This window comes from Ambystoma mexicanum, chromosome 1p (assembly GCF_040938575.1).
Source record: "Ambystoma mexicanum isolate Mex_15411 chromosome 1p, UKY_AmexF1_1, whole genome shotgun sequence".
Classification (NCBI taxonomy): Eukaryota; Metazoa; Chordata; class Amphibia; order Caudata; family Ambystomatidae; genus Ambystoma; species Ambystoma mexicanum.
In genome coordinates, this window is record NC_090921.1 from 978,230,324 (window position 1) to 978,244,709 (window position 14,386).

General features: G+C 44.3%; 1 protein-coding gene across 2 annotated transcripts in view; it reads left to right on the forward strand.

The window, feature by feature from the left end:
• ADGRG5 (adhesion G protein-coupled receptor G5) overlaps window positions 1–14,386 on the forward strand; it is a 651,384-nt gene that overhangs the window by 494,236 nt on the left and 142,762 nt on the right. For both annotated transcript variants that reach the window (XM_069654199.1, XM_069654209.1), the window contains one exon: window positions 8,270–8,538. In XM_069654199.1, coding sequence (XP_069510300.1) covers window positions 8,270–8,538 — 269 coding nt within the window. The remainder of the gene's footprint in view (window positions 1–8,269; window positions 8,539–14,386) is intronic.

Sequence of the window (14,386 nt, forward strand, 5' to 3'; positions counted from 1 at the left end):
GGAAATTAACATGATTATTGGTCCTAGCAAAAAGGTGCTGGTTGGTGGATGGGCAGGAAGGAACATATAAAAGCGAACAAAACGGTTATATTGTGTCATTTGGATTCCTTACGATGCAGAGGAAGAACCTCTGTCAGAAGGCTACAAGTACTGCTATGCCTATTTGACTGAAGACCAGAAGGAATGAAAGGAAGGCTTTGGAAAATCCCTAGTCCAGAACTAACAAAAAGAACCTGTAGAAGTTATTTCAATTTTGACTTGCTGAAGAGAAGCTGGATTCAATATATTTATTTTGATTTCCTTTTCTCAAATAAACACCTGTGGTTCTAAAACTAAATCCTTGTGTCCGGCTATTAACTTCCCACACAAGCACATAGCCACATAGACTCTTTTGGTGTGCACATATGCGCAACGCAGAGGCAGATTGAAACATTACATTGGTCCCACACGTGTATGGCTCTTTTAACTGCATATATAACATAACTAAATTCAATTCGACAAAAGCTGCATAGATGACTCACTGTGTTGCCTGTTACCTAGCACATAGCTACATAACTCAAATCCGTTTATACATTCACCCATACCAACTGTTTAAAGGAATAGTGCGCTCAGAAATATTATTGGCAAAAAAGATGGCCAATAATCAAATAAATATCTATAAAATATATATTTTTTAAGTCCCTATGTAAAGTATTGAGCAAATGAAGCTCAAACTTTAAAATGGGAAGCACTAGGAGGCATCCATTTTGTGAAATGGATGCCGCCTGTGCTTGCCCTTGCGGTACTAATGAAGCAAAAGCCAGCCAGCTGTAGTAAACAAAAGCTACCACTGGGTGGCTTTTGCTTCATTGGTGCCGAGGACGGAGACCAGAGACTGCAGGCAGGAAAGCTGCATCTCGGTAAGTGCTAATTCCTTTTGTTTAAATAAGCACTAGCTGCAGTTTTTTTTCTACGTTTGCCAGGCTGGCGGAGCCCGGAAAACCTAGAGAGAAAACCTCAGCTTTTAAAACGTTGTATTTATGTTTGCGGTAGCTTCAGCTTGGGATCCAAGCTGAAGCTACCGCAAACATAAATACAACATTGTTGTATTTAAAAACGCTGCGGATTTCTTTCTAAGTTTCTCGCGCTCCTCCGAAAGAAAAAAAAAGAAAAAACACAGCATTTCTGAAACACAACCGCGTTGTGTTTCTGCCTGCTGTGGCTATCACTTTGGGTCTCCGGGGCTCCTCGGAGACCCGAAGTGATAAGCACGGCAGGCAGAAACACAACGCAGTTGTGTTTCAAAAACGCTGCACTGTTTCTGCCTGCCTTGGCTTTCTGTCTCTGGAGCTCCCCCGGGGGAGCCCGGAGACCCAAAGTGAAAGCCAAGGCAGGCAGAAACACAACGTGTTTGTGTTTCCATGCCGCAGTGTTTCTGCCTGCAGCAGCTTTCACTTTGAGCACCCCGGGTTCCCCTGAGGAAGCCCGGGAGCCCCAAAGTGAAAGCCGCTGCAGGTAGAAACACAACGCGGGTGTGTTTTGAAATGCTGCAGTGCTTCTCACTGCGGCAGCTTTTGCGTGGAGTCTCCTGGGCTCCCCCTACCCTGAGGGAGTCCAGGAGACTCCAAGCAAAAGCTGCCACAGTGAGAAATACAACGTTGTTGTATTTGTAAATGCCGCTGTATTTACAAATACAACAACGTTGTTATTTTGAATGCAGCAGCTTTCGCTTGGAGTCTCATGGCAAAAGCCGCCGCAGTCAGAATAACAACATTGTTTTATTTATGATTTCCATGGTTTTCTAACCACAGCAATCACAAATACAACAAAGTTGTATTTTTAATTGACGCGCCTCGGCTTTTTGCCTTCATTTTACGTTTTCTGTGCTTCCCTGGGCTTGGGGAGCACTGAATACGTAAAATGAAAGTGAACGCAGCCTCCTCAGCTCTGCTCTGTCTGCAGTAAGCAAAAGCTCCCAGTATGGGGCTTTTGCTGCTTGTTTAGTGCAGCCAGGGCCGGGCTGATGAGGCTGCCTGAAATGGCAAAATGGATGCTCCCATGTAAACGCTTTGAGCCTCGTTTGCTCAAAGTGTTTACATAGGAACTTTCATTCAAAATATGTCTAAACTATGTTTTAGACTGTTGGCCATCATTTTAGCAAATAATATTTCTGATTGCACTATTCTTTTAACTTAATTTCAATAGTGAACACCTAGTGCACATACGATTTGTTTTGTTGTACTTCCCAGTTGGAACGCCAATGTATAACACCTTCATTCTTAATCCACAGGTCAAAGCTATCATCAGAAGCTGTTTCACCTAACAGCCTATATCTGGAACTCCCAGATTACCTAATGAGAAAACTCTAAAGAGTTCAAAATGCAGCAGCAACACTACTTTTCAGAATTAAATGATTTAAATGTATCACACCCGCGTTGCACATTCTCCACTTGCTACCCATCAAAAAAAGGATTGATTTCAAAACCTTGTGGATCGTCCATTTTTCATACCATGGAGGGGGTCCTTCCTCCTTCAGAAGTAAGTTTCAACACTAAACTCCTTCCAGAACACTTAGGTCCAGCAATGCTGCACCAGTACTAGCCCCAACTTCAACAAGAAAAGGCAAGGAGAATCCTCTTTTTCAGTTCTAGCCACAAAACTGTTGAACACCATACCCAAAACTATCCGCCTGGTAGTTCCTGACTTTCAGGAAACAGCTCAAGACTTGGCATTCCAACCAACTATTCTGAAAGAAATTAAAAATAATAGCGACCAACTAAAAACTGTGTACTAAAGGCTAATTTATGACAAGAAATGTTTGAAACTCTTGTCACCACCATCTGTGTGAAACCAATTTGATTCATGGATCCTCTGCTGTGTGAAACTGGCCCACACCGTAATCTATGTGAAATCTACAACTAAGAGTCAGGAAGCAACAACATCCTCACTCGACCCCGCTGATCCCTCACCTAACTCCTCACCACAAGAAGCCTGCATCCTTACACCTGCCACACTTCTTCAGAGGAACTCCAGGTATAGTGTACTTAACAGATTCAGACCCTGTGCATCTTCTATCAGCATCCAGACTGACAATTGCACTCCACAATCCAACGGATGCCTATATGGCTAACCTGCCTGGTTGGTACTACCCACAAACAGCATAGAGCTTTTCATACCGGCACACGGATAATGGATACTTCCGACCTACGTTCATGAACACTGAATGTTTCTGCACGTGCCTTCCCGCTATTTGACAAAGACTCTGTGCCCTCAATTCTCACAGTCATGTGCAGCAAGGTCACCATTATTGCCAAAAGGGCTCTACATAAGAGCAAATTACATTACATTACATTTTGGTACGGACCATGTCAGAGTATTGCCCAAAGGCGTATTTATGGTTAAAAAAAAAAAAAATTGTGCATTTGAAAGGATATTTCATTACTAACTTTGGTTAAAACTAGTATAGTAATTTATGAAACCTGGCATATTCTATCCAAAAATGTGCTCATTCTGGACAAACAACTGGCGCCTTCTAGAATCATGTCTGGCCTTTCAGGCATTGCCAAATTGCCCTATAGGATCTTCCAAGTCTGGTAGTAGCAGGGCCAGTTGGGCTAAACATAGGTGCTGCTCCCTCTTTCTTAGTAATTTGTGATGGAAATAATGATGAAAAGATATTTGTATAACAGTACAAAAAACATTAATAACTACAACTTTTACTTATTGCCTCTTAATGCACATTTCAAACTACCAGGTTGAGCATTTTCTATAGAATGGCAGGGTCATCACAGTTCCGCGGGTCAGGAAAAATTGTTGGTAATTCCGGCACCAGCAATTTTACTGGACCAGCAAAGCACAGGTGTTTTGCTGGCCCTGAGCTGCCTGGAAATCAGGCCCCCACTGGCAAATAAATGCTGCAATTACTGGCACCGATATTACTGATATCAGTAATTGCAGCAATCACCACCAATGAGTCCTTTGGGACTCCATGGAATGGGGATTTCCCACTGTTACGGCACCTGGAATATCCAGGAAATACTGGGATATCAGTCACCGGTAAAGGTAGGGTCAGTTTACCAGTATCCCGCCAGTAAAACTCATAATGACCCCCTATGACTAGATTTGAACCTGAAACCTTGCCACTGGTAAACACACACTCTAACCTCAAAGCTGTTAGGTCTCCCTTGTTAGGGAAAATTCTCCAGAATGGCTAATTTCCCTTACCTACTGAGTCCCTCAGCAGCTTTGCAGGATTTATAGGATGTATTTTTTCCACCTGGTAAGAGTGTGAGCCTTTTTCCCCAATCTTACATGTTCTTTTGGCTATGTGTTGTACGTTTTTGTGTTCATGGATATGGAGTCTCACCAACTCCATAGGCATCGGGCCTCATTACAACTCTGGCGGTAGCCGTAGCCTTATTAAGGGCACGGCTGCTGCCGGAGTTGCATTTTTTCCGGCACCCGTGAATGGGCAAGAACCGGGTCATACCGAGCTTGACGGAACCGGTAATTGCCCATTTGCGGGTGCCAGAATCAAGGGCATAATGGGAATGGGGAAGGAGCAAATAACGGTACCGCTACTGGCGGTACCGTTATTTGCCCTGAAGTCCCTCAGCGGGTCCCTTCCTTAACGTGTGGGCTGGCCACACGTTAAGGACAGGACCCGCTGAGGGACCTCGTAGTATGGCGCTAAGGGATTACCGGCACCAGTGCCCTTACCGGTGCCGGTAATCCCTTAGCACCATTGGTGTAATGAGGCCCATAGCTTTTTGTTTTATTACATAGCTGTCAAAGGAGTAATGGATGATGACGCATCTGGGAACTAGCTATGCTGGTTGTGATAAACACAGGTGATTCTCTCTCTCTCTCTCTCTCTCTCTCTTTTTCTCTCTCTCTGTCATTTATAATGGAAATCATGATAAAACAATAGTTTATAAAAGTAAGCAACATTGAAACCTAATATTGTAATGTAAACCCTCACAATGCACAGCTCAACCTACTAGGTTGAGTATTCTCAAGCCAATACGTGGACTTATGCTCTTGCAATGCATAAACCCAAGCTCTGATCTACTGATTCTCCCTTAAGAAGGCATATCTCCTTTCATTATGACAACGCTGTCAGAGTTGTAAGGGATGACGATGCATTTGGGAACTAATCAGAGTCGCACTGGGATATAAAATAGGTCCAGGCACCATTGAAAAGGGGGTCCAAAATCACACACTGCTTGCTATTTGTTACTTTTCAGAACAGACTGAGTACTAACCAAGGGGATGCTTTTGGTAAAATATGTTGCAAATAATGCATTGGAATGCATATCTGATTATTGACATTGGTTAAAGCTAGTGCAACTTATGAAACTGGCCTTCTCTGGCTAGAAACATGTCCCATTCTGGCCAAAAAACAGGCCCATACTAGAATTATAGCTGGCACTTCGGGCATTGCGCAATGGGCCAGTACGAGGCTGGAACTAGTAATGCTGGTTGGGATAACCATAAGCACTGCTCTTTCTCTGCCAATTGCAAAGGAAATAATGAAACAAATATATTTTTATAACAGTCAAACACATTAAAAACTACATCTTTTACCAGTCAGTGGGCAACTGAACATAACAGGTTGAGCATTGTAATTCGATGAGTGGACTTGAACCTTTAATTGTACCACTGGTAAACCATCCTCTAACCACTGGCACCAATGAAAAAGTGGCCCGCAATAACACATTACAATTTTGTCACTTTTCAAAATAAACTGAGTACTACCCAAAGGGGTGATTTTGCTAAAATATGTTGCAAATAATGCATTTGAATGTATATACGATTAGTAACAGTGTAGTAACTTATAAAATTGGCCTACATTGGCCCAGAAAAGTGGCCCATTATGCCCCCAAAAAACGGTCCATCCTAGAATCATGGGCTGGCATTTCGGCTTTCCCGTATTGCGCTATAGAACAGTCTGAGCCTGGAACTAGCAATGCCAGTTAGGATAAACATTGGTACTCCTCTCTCTCTCTCTGGGTAATCTGTCATGGAAATAATGATAAAACGATATTTGTACTTATACAAATGATGGCTTAAGATCTGTTGATTTAGGGGTATGATGGCTGCCCACCTGAGTGGAGGGGTGAACTTTTTAATTATTTGATTCTAACGTATCTCCCCCTTTTTCACCATACAGCTTTTTTTCATTAGGACGCAAACTCTGGAACTAATTAATCTGAATAGCTTTCAAATAATTATGATCAATAATATTCACAATATCTATAATATCAATAAATTATGTCAACAATATTTGTAATAATACAAATATCAATAACTAATAAAAATGAGAGCACCATCAAAACAACAATATTAAACATACTACTAGTACCAATAAAACAGTTTTAACAATACAGATGATATCAAAAATACAGATATTAATGGCATTTTTAATACAAGAGAATTGTTTATAATATTATTAATAGAAAAACGAAACATAAAAAGAATGGTAGTTAGAAGACATGTGATTGTACTAAATGTTGTCGTACTAGCAATAATAATAATACAAATATTATAAAAACACTAATTGCAATATTAATGTGGGTGCACTTGTTCAGTATTGCTCAATGTTACATGTTGCATTGTGGGGTCTTCAGAGCACCTTTGCGTCGGGTAGATACTGGGAAAGTGTAATTACACATCTACTCTAGATTAGAACTTGATATTCTGATTGATAACTGGTTTTGAAGGAGAACAGACAGCAGGATGTCCACTGATTGCTGTGGACGCGCCAAATAAAGAGGCAAGGGGTAAGACGTCCTTCCCTCTCTGGTCAGTTTGATTCCTAAATAGAGCAGTTTATCGCTTTCTGCTAAAACTAGGAGCACTTAGAAATAGAAAAATGGTGCTAATAAGCAGTGTTGAAGAAGAATGTAGATTCACATACTTGCCCAGGCAGAGAGTGGCAGTGAGAGGTTTCTCATAGTAAAGACATGTTCAAGCTCTTCTCTCTAGTGCAGTGGATGGCCTCGTAGCAAAAGGAGCAGGAATAACCTCACTGTGGCTTCCCTTGAGACTCCCAAACTGCAATTAGGGTAATAATAGTTCACAGACTCATGTACTCTTAAGGGCTCGTTTTCGTTTAGCCCTGACATTAATTAAATGAGTAAAATTCCTGCGTAAGACTTTTATGCATTCAATTAACGGTGTGGCTCATTTTCAACCATGTGCATGGCAGAGAGGAGGGGCGGATCATAGGTTACAATTCTGCCTTGCTCTTCCTCTGCAACATGCAAATACTCTAGCATTTGCAGTATGTATTTTCATGCTGCTGCAAATGCTGTGTTTTCCTCGGGAATCATCTGCTTTTTAGACCAGCAAAAAGCAGGTGGATTCCATAAAACCGCTTCTACAATGCTTAAAAGTAAGGTAGCGTTTATCAATTTTTCACGGCGGAGTACAATAGGGTGGCGTAAAACCGAGTATGCCACCTTTTTTGCACTCCACCATGCAAAAGTGGAAATGTATGCGGGGGTGACCTGCGTACGCTCTTGGGGAGCAGTGCCTTACTCAGTATTTCACCTCAGAGCTCCCTAGTCCTGTTGATGAGCATATCGTTCCTTAGTGCACTCGGGCTCTGGGCCAGGAACATGGTGCACGATCCAGAGCTGTCAGTGTAAACCTGCTGACAATGGGCAAGGAGGATGGAATCCTGCGGGAATTCGAGGTTGAACAATAGGTAAGTTTTCTCCTTTTTGGGGTACAGCGGAGGGAAACACACAAGGATGCTGCGGCATTGTGAAAGGACACCAGGTATTTCTTGTGTTGTAATGTTTTCCTCTTGCCTCCCCGCTCCATTCCCTTTGGCATTGCTAGTTGATGGGGACAGCATAGCTGGTCGAAAAGGGAGTCAGGGATAAGGCACACACAAAATTACTTTGTGTTTGTGTAACTAAAAATAAATAAAATACATTCCACCCCTGATTTCTGAGTGATATCATTTGTTTATAACTTTGTCACTGAAACCTCTCAGTGGAATGTATCCGCGCTTTTGATTGATTGTTACCGATCTACAATTCTATATATGTTCTATAGTATACTTCTATATAATATATATTATGCATACTATTACATACTATTAGTAATACTATTATTAGTATGAGTTCTACTATTGTTCTTTTTAACAACATCAATATCCATCTGTGCTTATATATAATCACAATACCTATTTTATCATGTTGAAGTTCTTTATAAAAAAAATAATTTCTTCATACTGGAGTAATATTCCATCAGAACTTCTGTCGTTTTTTTCTTTCAGAAAACGCAAGAATGACTGTACAACAAAAATTCATATGAACCTTGTAGCAGCGATCTTACTTCTTAATCTCTGCTTCCTAACGAATGAGGCCCTCGCTTCCCATGGGCATCCGGGGCTTTGCATGGCCACGGCCACACTTCTACACTGCTCCCTGCTCTGCTGCTTCACCTGGATGGCCATCGAGGGGTTCCACCTCTACCTACTGCTGATTAAAGTGTACAACATCTACGTCAGGCATTACCTCTGCAAGCTCTCAGCTGTCGGCTGGGGTGAGTGACTGACTGCTCTGTGTCATCCCATTGGGGAAGGTCTTGATGGTGAATGACAGCACTGCCCTGTTTTCTGGAGGTCTGTCTTTATAGTAAGTGACAGCTCTCCGCCATCTTCCAGGGAAGTACATTAATAGTCTATGGAATGCTCTCTTTTGGTGGTGGACGGTCAGATTTATGGTGAGTTCTAACGAACATGTGTCCTGCTTAGTGTAAGATGGAAGACATTTATCCATCATCCACAGGGGGGCAGCTTTGTTATGTGACAGTTCTTCATCATCCTCTTTGGGGGGCATTGACACTGGGTGAGAGATGTTTATCATCCTGGGGTGATGAGATGGTGAGTGTCAGTTGAAAACCACAATATAGATGGCCTTTTTTAGTTCAGGATGAAAAAAGTTGTTGAAGCCAGGCAAAGTATGCTTTATGTATATGAACTTTTCAGATTTGTGTAAGGATAAAAAATAGTTAGGCTTGCTGTTAACTTCCTATTGAGCATTCATCCAATCAGGTTTGTCGCTGAACCTTACAAGATACCATCAGGAGCTCCCTGTTTGGATGACTGCTTGGATGACTGCGTCTGACTCGATGATTGGCTGACTGGATATCTTAATGGATTACTGTCAGACCAATCATAGCACTACCGATAGAAAATAAGTGTCCCTGCAATGGACAGTTCCATCCCTCGTTCTCTTGCTTTTTCTAGCTTTTGTGCCCTCCACAGAACTGGTTTTCATCATTCACACGAACACATATACAACGCGCTGCTGAGCTACTCCCCTCCAAGGTTGGACTGGCCTACAGGGAACTCTGGAGATTTCAGGGTAGGCCACTGCACCCTGGGATACTTTTGTGTGGTAACCTGTTATTTTATAATTTTCACATAGGAAAAGGGTTGGCCATGCTGAAAAGGTGCAATATAGCGCCACTTTGAACATTATTTCTAGGGCTTCTTTTGGTTCCCAGTCCACACCTATCCCCTCACATCCTTTCCCTGCTTCACTTTGCACTTCTTGACACTGCACTTGCACAATCCGAATATCACAAGGCCTAGTAGGACCGTTACTGTTGTTTTTCTCTTATGTTCGCCCTCCCCTTTTGTCTTGTGGAGCCTGGAAACACTTTCTGCTGTATAGGCACCATACAAATGTTCAATACATAAATAAAATAAATAAATAAATACTGGCTCTTCTCGCTGCAGTGAGTCAGTTTCCATTGCCAGACAACAAAGAGTGAAGGCCCCAATCCTGCCACTGCATGCCCATCCTCTGTCTTCCTCCTACCTGGTTCTGCAGCTCCCTGTGCAGAGGTCCTGATCCCTACGGGGCCAGAGAGAAAGAAAGTTCCCAGTTGTTCTCCTTCCTTGTCCCATTCCTTCTCATTCCTCATACCAGTCCTTTCCCTTCTTCCCATTCGTAGTCCCGCCCCTTTTTCTTCTCGTCCAAGCCCCAGTCATTCCCCCTCCTCATCCCAATTCTTTTCTTTCCTCATCCCAGTCCTTTCTTGTCCCTGTCCTTCTCCTTCCTCATTCCAGACCTCCTTCCTCGTCCCAGTCCCTTTGTTTCTCATGCCTCATCGCAGCCTTTCTCCTTCCTTAAACCAATCTTTTTCCTTCCGCATGCCACTCTTTCTCACTCCTCATCTCAGTCTTTTTCATTCTTCATCCGAGTCAATCTGTTTCTCCTGCCTCATCCAGTCTTTCTCCTTCCTTATCTCAGTCCTGGTCCTTCTTCTTCTCCTTCCTCATCCCAGACACAGGATTTCTCTTTCTCCTTTGTATCCCAGTCCTTCCCCTTCCCCCTCCACATTCCAATCTTTCTCTGTTTTTTTAATCACCCCAGTTCTTTTCCTCCCTCAACCCAGTCCTGCTCCTTCATTGTCCCAGTCTTCAGCGTTCTCTATACCCATCCCAGTCCTTCTCTTTCCTCATCCTCATCCCAGTGTTTCTCTTTCTACTTCTCTGGCACAGTCCTTCTCCTTCATCCCTGTCATTCATGTCTTCCTTTCCCAGTCCTTCTACTTTGTTGTCACAGTCCTTACCCTTTTTCACCCTTTCCTTCTCCTTCCTCATCTCAGGCCTTCTCCTTCTCTTCCAAATCCCAGTCCTTCTGTCGGCTCCCAGTCCTTCTCCTGCCTCACCCCTATCCTCCTCTTGCCTTCTTATAATGCTTCCACTTCCTCGTCACAGTCTTTTTTCTCTCTTGTCCCAGTCCTTTTGTTTTTCCTGCCTCATTGCAGTCCTTCTCCATTTCCTGTCTCATCACAATCTTTCTCCTCCCCCCTGTCCCAGTGCTTCTCCTGCCTTATCCCAGTCCGTTTCATCCTTCAGTCGATTCTCTTTCCCCAACAACGCCCTTCTGTCATCATGGTTCTTCGATTTCTCCTGCCTCATCCCAGTCCTTCTACTTCTCCGTCCTTATCTCAGTTCTGGTACTTCTCCTTCTCCCTCCTCATCCCAGTTACAGTTATCCTCCTTCTCCTCATTCCAATTCTTTTCATTTTCTTCATCTTAACAGTTCTTCGCCTTCCTCAGACCTGATCCTCTCCTTCCTTGCCCCATTATTTAGCTTTCTCTTTACTCCCTGTGCCTCTCTTTATTCTTTTCTCCTCATCTCAGTCCTACTCCTTCTACTTCCTTGCCACAGAACTTCTTGTTCTCCATCCCAAGCCTTCCACTTCATTGCAGTCCTTTGCCCCTGCCTCATCTCAGTCCCTAGCTTTCTCCTTCTTCAGCCCAGTCATTTCCCTTTTTCTTCCTCATCCCAGTCCCCATCCTTGTCCTTCCTCATCCCAGTCCTTCTCCTCCCTTGCCTCAGTCCTCCTCCTTCATAATCTTAGTCCTCCTACTTCCTCATACGTGTCCCATCCCATCCTGTCCCGGTCATTCTCCTTCTCCTGCCTCATCTTACTCCTTTTCCTTCCTCATCCCAGTCCTGCTTCTTCCTCCTCCAGTCCGTCTCCTTTCTCATCCCTGTCCTCCTCTTAGCTCATCCCAGTCTTTCTCCTTCCTCATCCTAGTCCTTCTCCCTCTCCCTCCTCCTCATTCTGACACGTCTCAATCATTCTCCTTCCTCTTTGCAGTCCTCCTTCTTCCTCATTCCAGTCTTTGTCCTATCTTGGCCATGTCCTTCGCCTTCCGCGTCCCAGAACTCCTCCTTCCTCGTCATAGCCCTTCTGCTTCCTGTTTCTTCTCCTTCGTTATTTACTTAAGTCTCTTCCATCCTCCTCCCGGTACTTCTTCCATGTCCTAGTCCTTCTCCTTCATCATCCCAGTCCTTCTCCTTTCTCATTCCAATCCTTCTCCATCTCCTTCTCTTTTCATTTCCCAGTCGTCCTCCTTTCCCATGCCAATCTTCTTCCTTCCTCATCCCCATCATTCTAACGTATCCAAGCCTTTCTCCTTTCTCTTCTCAGTCCTTTTGTGTCCCCTGCTTCATCCCAGTCCTCCTTCTCCTTCCCCGACAAGTCCCCAGCCCTTCTCCTTTTCCTTCTCCATCCCATTCCTTGACCTTCTACCTTTTCCCAATCCTCCACTCTCTCCTCACCCCCATCCTCCTTCTTCCTCTTCCCCTTCCCAGTCCTTCTCCTTCCTTGTCCCATTCCTTCTTCCGTTTCCTTGTCCCGGTCCTTCTCGTGTCTTCTCCCAGTCATTCTCCTGAATCAAGCCAATTTGTCTTTGTTTCCTTCTCTGTCCCAGTCCTTCTCCTTCCTCATCCTAGTCATTCCCCTTCTCCCTCCTCATCTCAGCCCTTCTCCTACCATATCCCTATCCATATCGTTCCTCATCCTGGTCCTCTTCCTTCCTCATCCTGGTCCTCCGCCTTCCACATTCCAGTTCTTCTCTTTCTTCATCTATGTCCGTCTCCTCCCTTGTCCCAATAATTCTCCTGCCTCATCCCTGTACTTCTCCTTCTCCTTTCTCATTCCAGTCCTTGTCCTTCCCCATCCCAGTCCTTCTTCCATGTACCAGTACATCTTCTTTCTCATCCCAGTCCTACTTCTCCTTTCTCATCCCAGTCCTTCTTCCTCATCCCTGTGTTTCTCCTTTGATCCTCCCAACCCTTTCTCCATGTCTCAGTACTTCTCCTTCTTCGTTCCACTCTTTCTCCTTCCTCGAGCTGGTCCTACTCCTATGTTGTCCCTGCCCTTCTGCTTCCTTGTTCAAGACCTCCACCTTCCTTGTTCCAGCCTTTCTGCTTCCTCGCCCCGTTTTATCTCCTTCCTTATTCACATCTTTCTCCTCCCCCTAGTCCTTCTTCCATGTCCGAGTCTTTCTCCTTCCTCATCCCAGTCCTCCTCCTTCCTCATCCTAGTCCTCCTCCTTCCTCACCCCAGTCTTTCTCCTTCCTAATCCCAGTCCATCTACTTCTGCATCTTAGTTTCCTCCTTTCTCATCCCAGTCCTTCTCCTACCTCTTCACCATCGTTCTGCCTCATCCCAGTCTTTCTTCTTCCTCTTTGCATGCCTTCTCTTTCTCCTGATTCATCCAAGTCCTCCTTCCTCAACAAGGCCCATGGCCTTCTCCTTTTCTTATCACATCCCAATCCCAGAGTTCCTCCTACCTTATCACAATCCTCTACCTCCGCCTCACCCAAGTCCATCTCCTTCTTCTTTTTCCCCAACCTTCTCCTTCCTTGTCCGCCTTCTGTTTCCTTTTCCCATCCCTTCTTTTGTCTTTTTCCAGTCATTCTCCTATATCAAGCAAGTTCTTCTCTTTTTCCTTCCTTGCCTCAGTTCTTCTCCTTACTCGCCCAGTCTTTAGCTTTCTCCATCCTCATCCTGTTCTTCTTTTTATTCTTCCTCATCCCAGTCCTTCTGCTTCTACTTCCTTGGCACAGTGCGTATCCTTCTTCATCCAAGAAATTCTCTTTCTTTCACATCCTAGTCCTTCTCCCACTTCATCATCTCAGTTCCTCTCTTTTACCATCCTTGTCCCAGTAATTTTCCTTTGTATTCCCAGTCCTTCTTTTCCCATCTCAGTCCTTCTCCTTCTTCGTACAAGTCTTTCCCCTTCCCAGTCATTCTCCTATCTTGTCCATAGCCTTCTCGTTCTGACTCATTCAAGTCCTTGTCCTGCCTCATCCCAGTTCTTTTCCTTCTCCTTTCTCAATCCAGTCCTCCGCTTTCCTCATCCCAGTCCTATTTCTTCCCCATCCCAGACCATCTCCATACTCATCACAGCCCTTCTCCTTATCTCTGCCAGACCTTCTTGCCAGATCATCCAGGTCCTCCTCTTTCATCATCCCAGTCCTCCACCTTTCTCATCTCACTCCTTTTCTTTCTTCATCTGACTCTTTCTCCTTTCTCATCCCAGTCCTCATCCTACTCCTTCTCCTTGTCCTCATCCCAGTGGTTGTCCTTATCCTAGACCTTCCTCATGCTCATCCCACTCCTTCTCATTCTTCCTCATCCCAGTCCTTCTGCTTCTACTTCCTTGGCACAGTGCGTATCCTTCTTCATCCAAGAAATTCTCTTTCTTCCACATCCTAGTCCTTCTCCCACTTCATCATCTCAGTTCCTCTCTTTTGCCATCCTTGTCCCAGTAATTTTCCTTTGTATTCCCAGTCCTCATCCCAGTCCTTCTTTTCCCATCTCAGTCCTTCTCCTTCTTCATACAAGTCTTTCCCCTTCCTCGTCCCAGTCCAGTCCAAAGCCTTCTCGTTCTGACTCATTCCAGTCCTTGTCCTGCCTCATCCCAGTTCTTTTCCTTCTCCTTTCTCAATCCAGTCCTCCGCTTTCCTCATCCCAGTCCTATTTCTTCCCCATCCCAGACCTCCTCCATACACATCCCAGCCCTTCTCCTTATCTCTGCCAGACCTTCTTGCCAGATCATCCAGGTCCTCCTCTT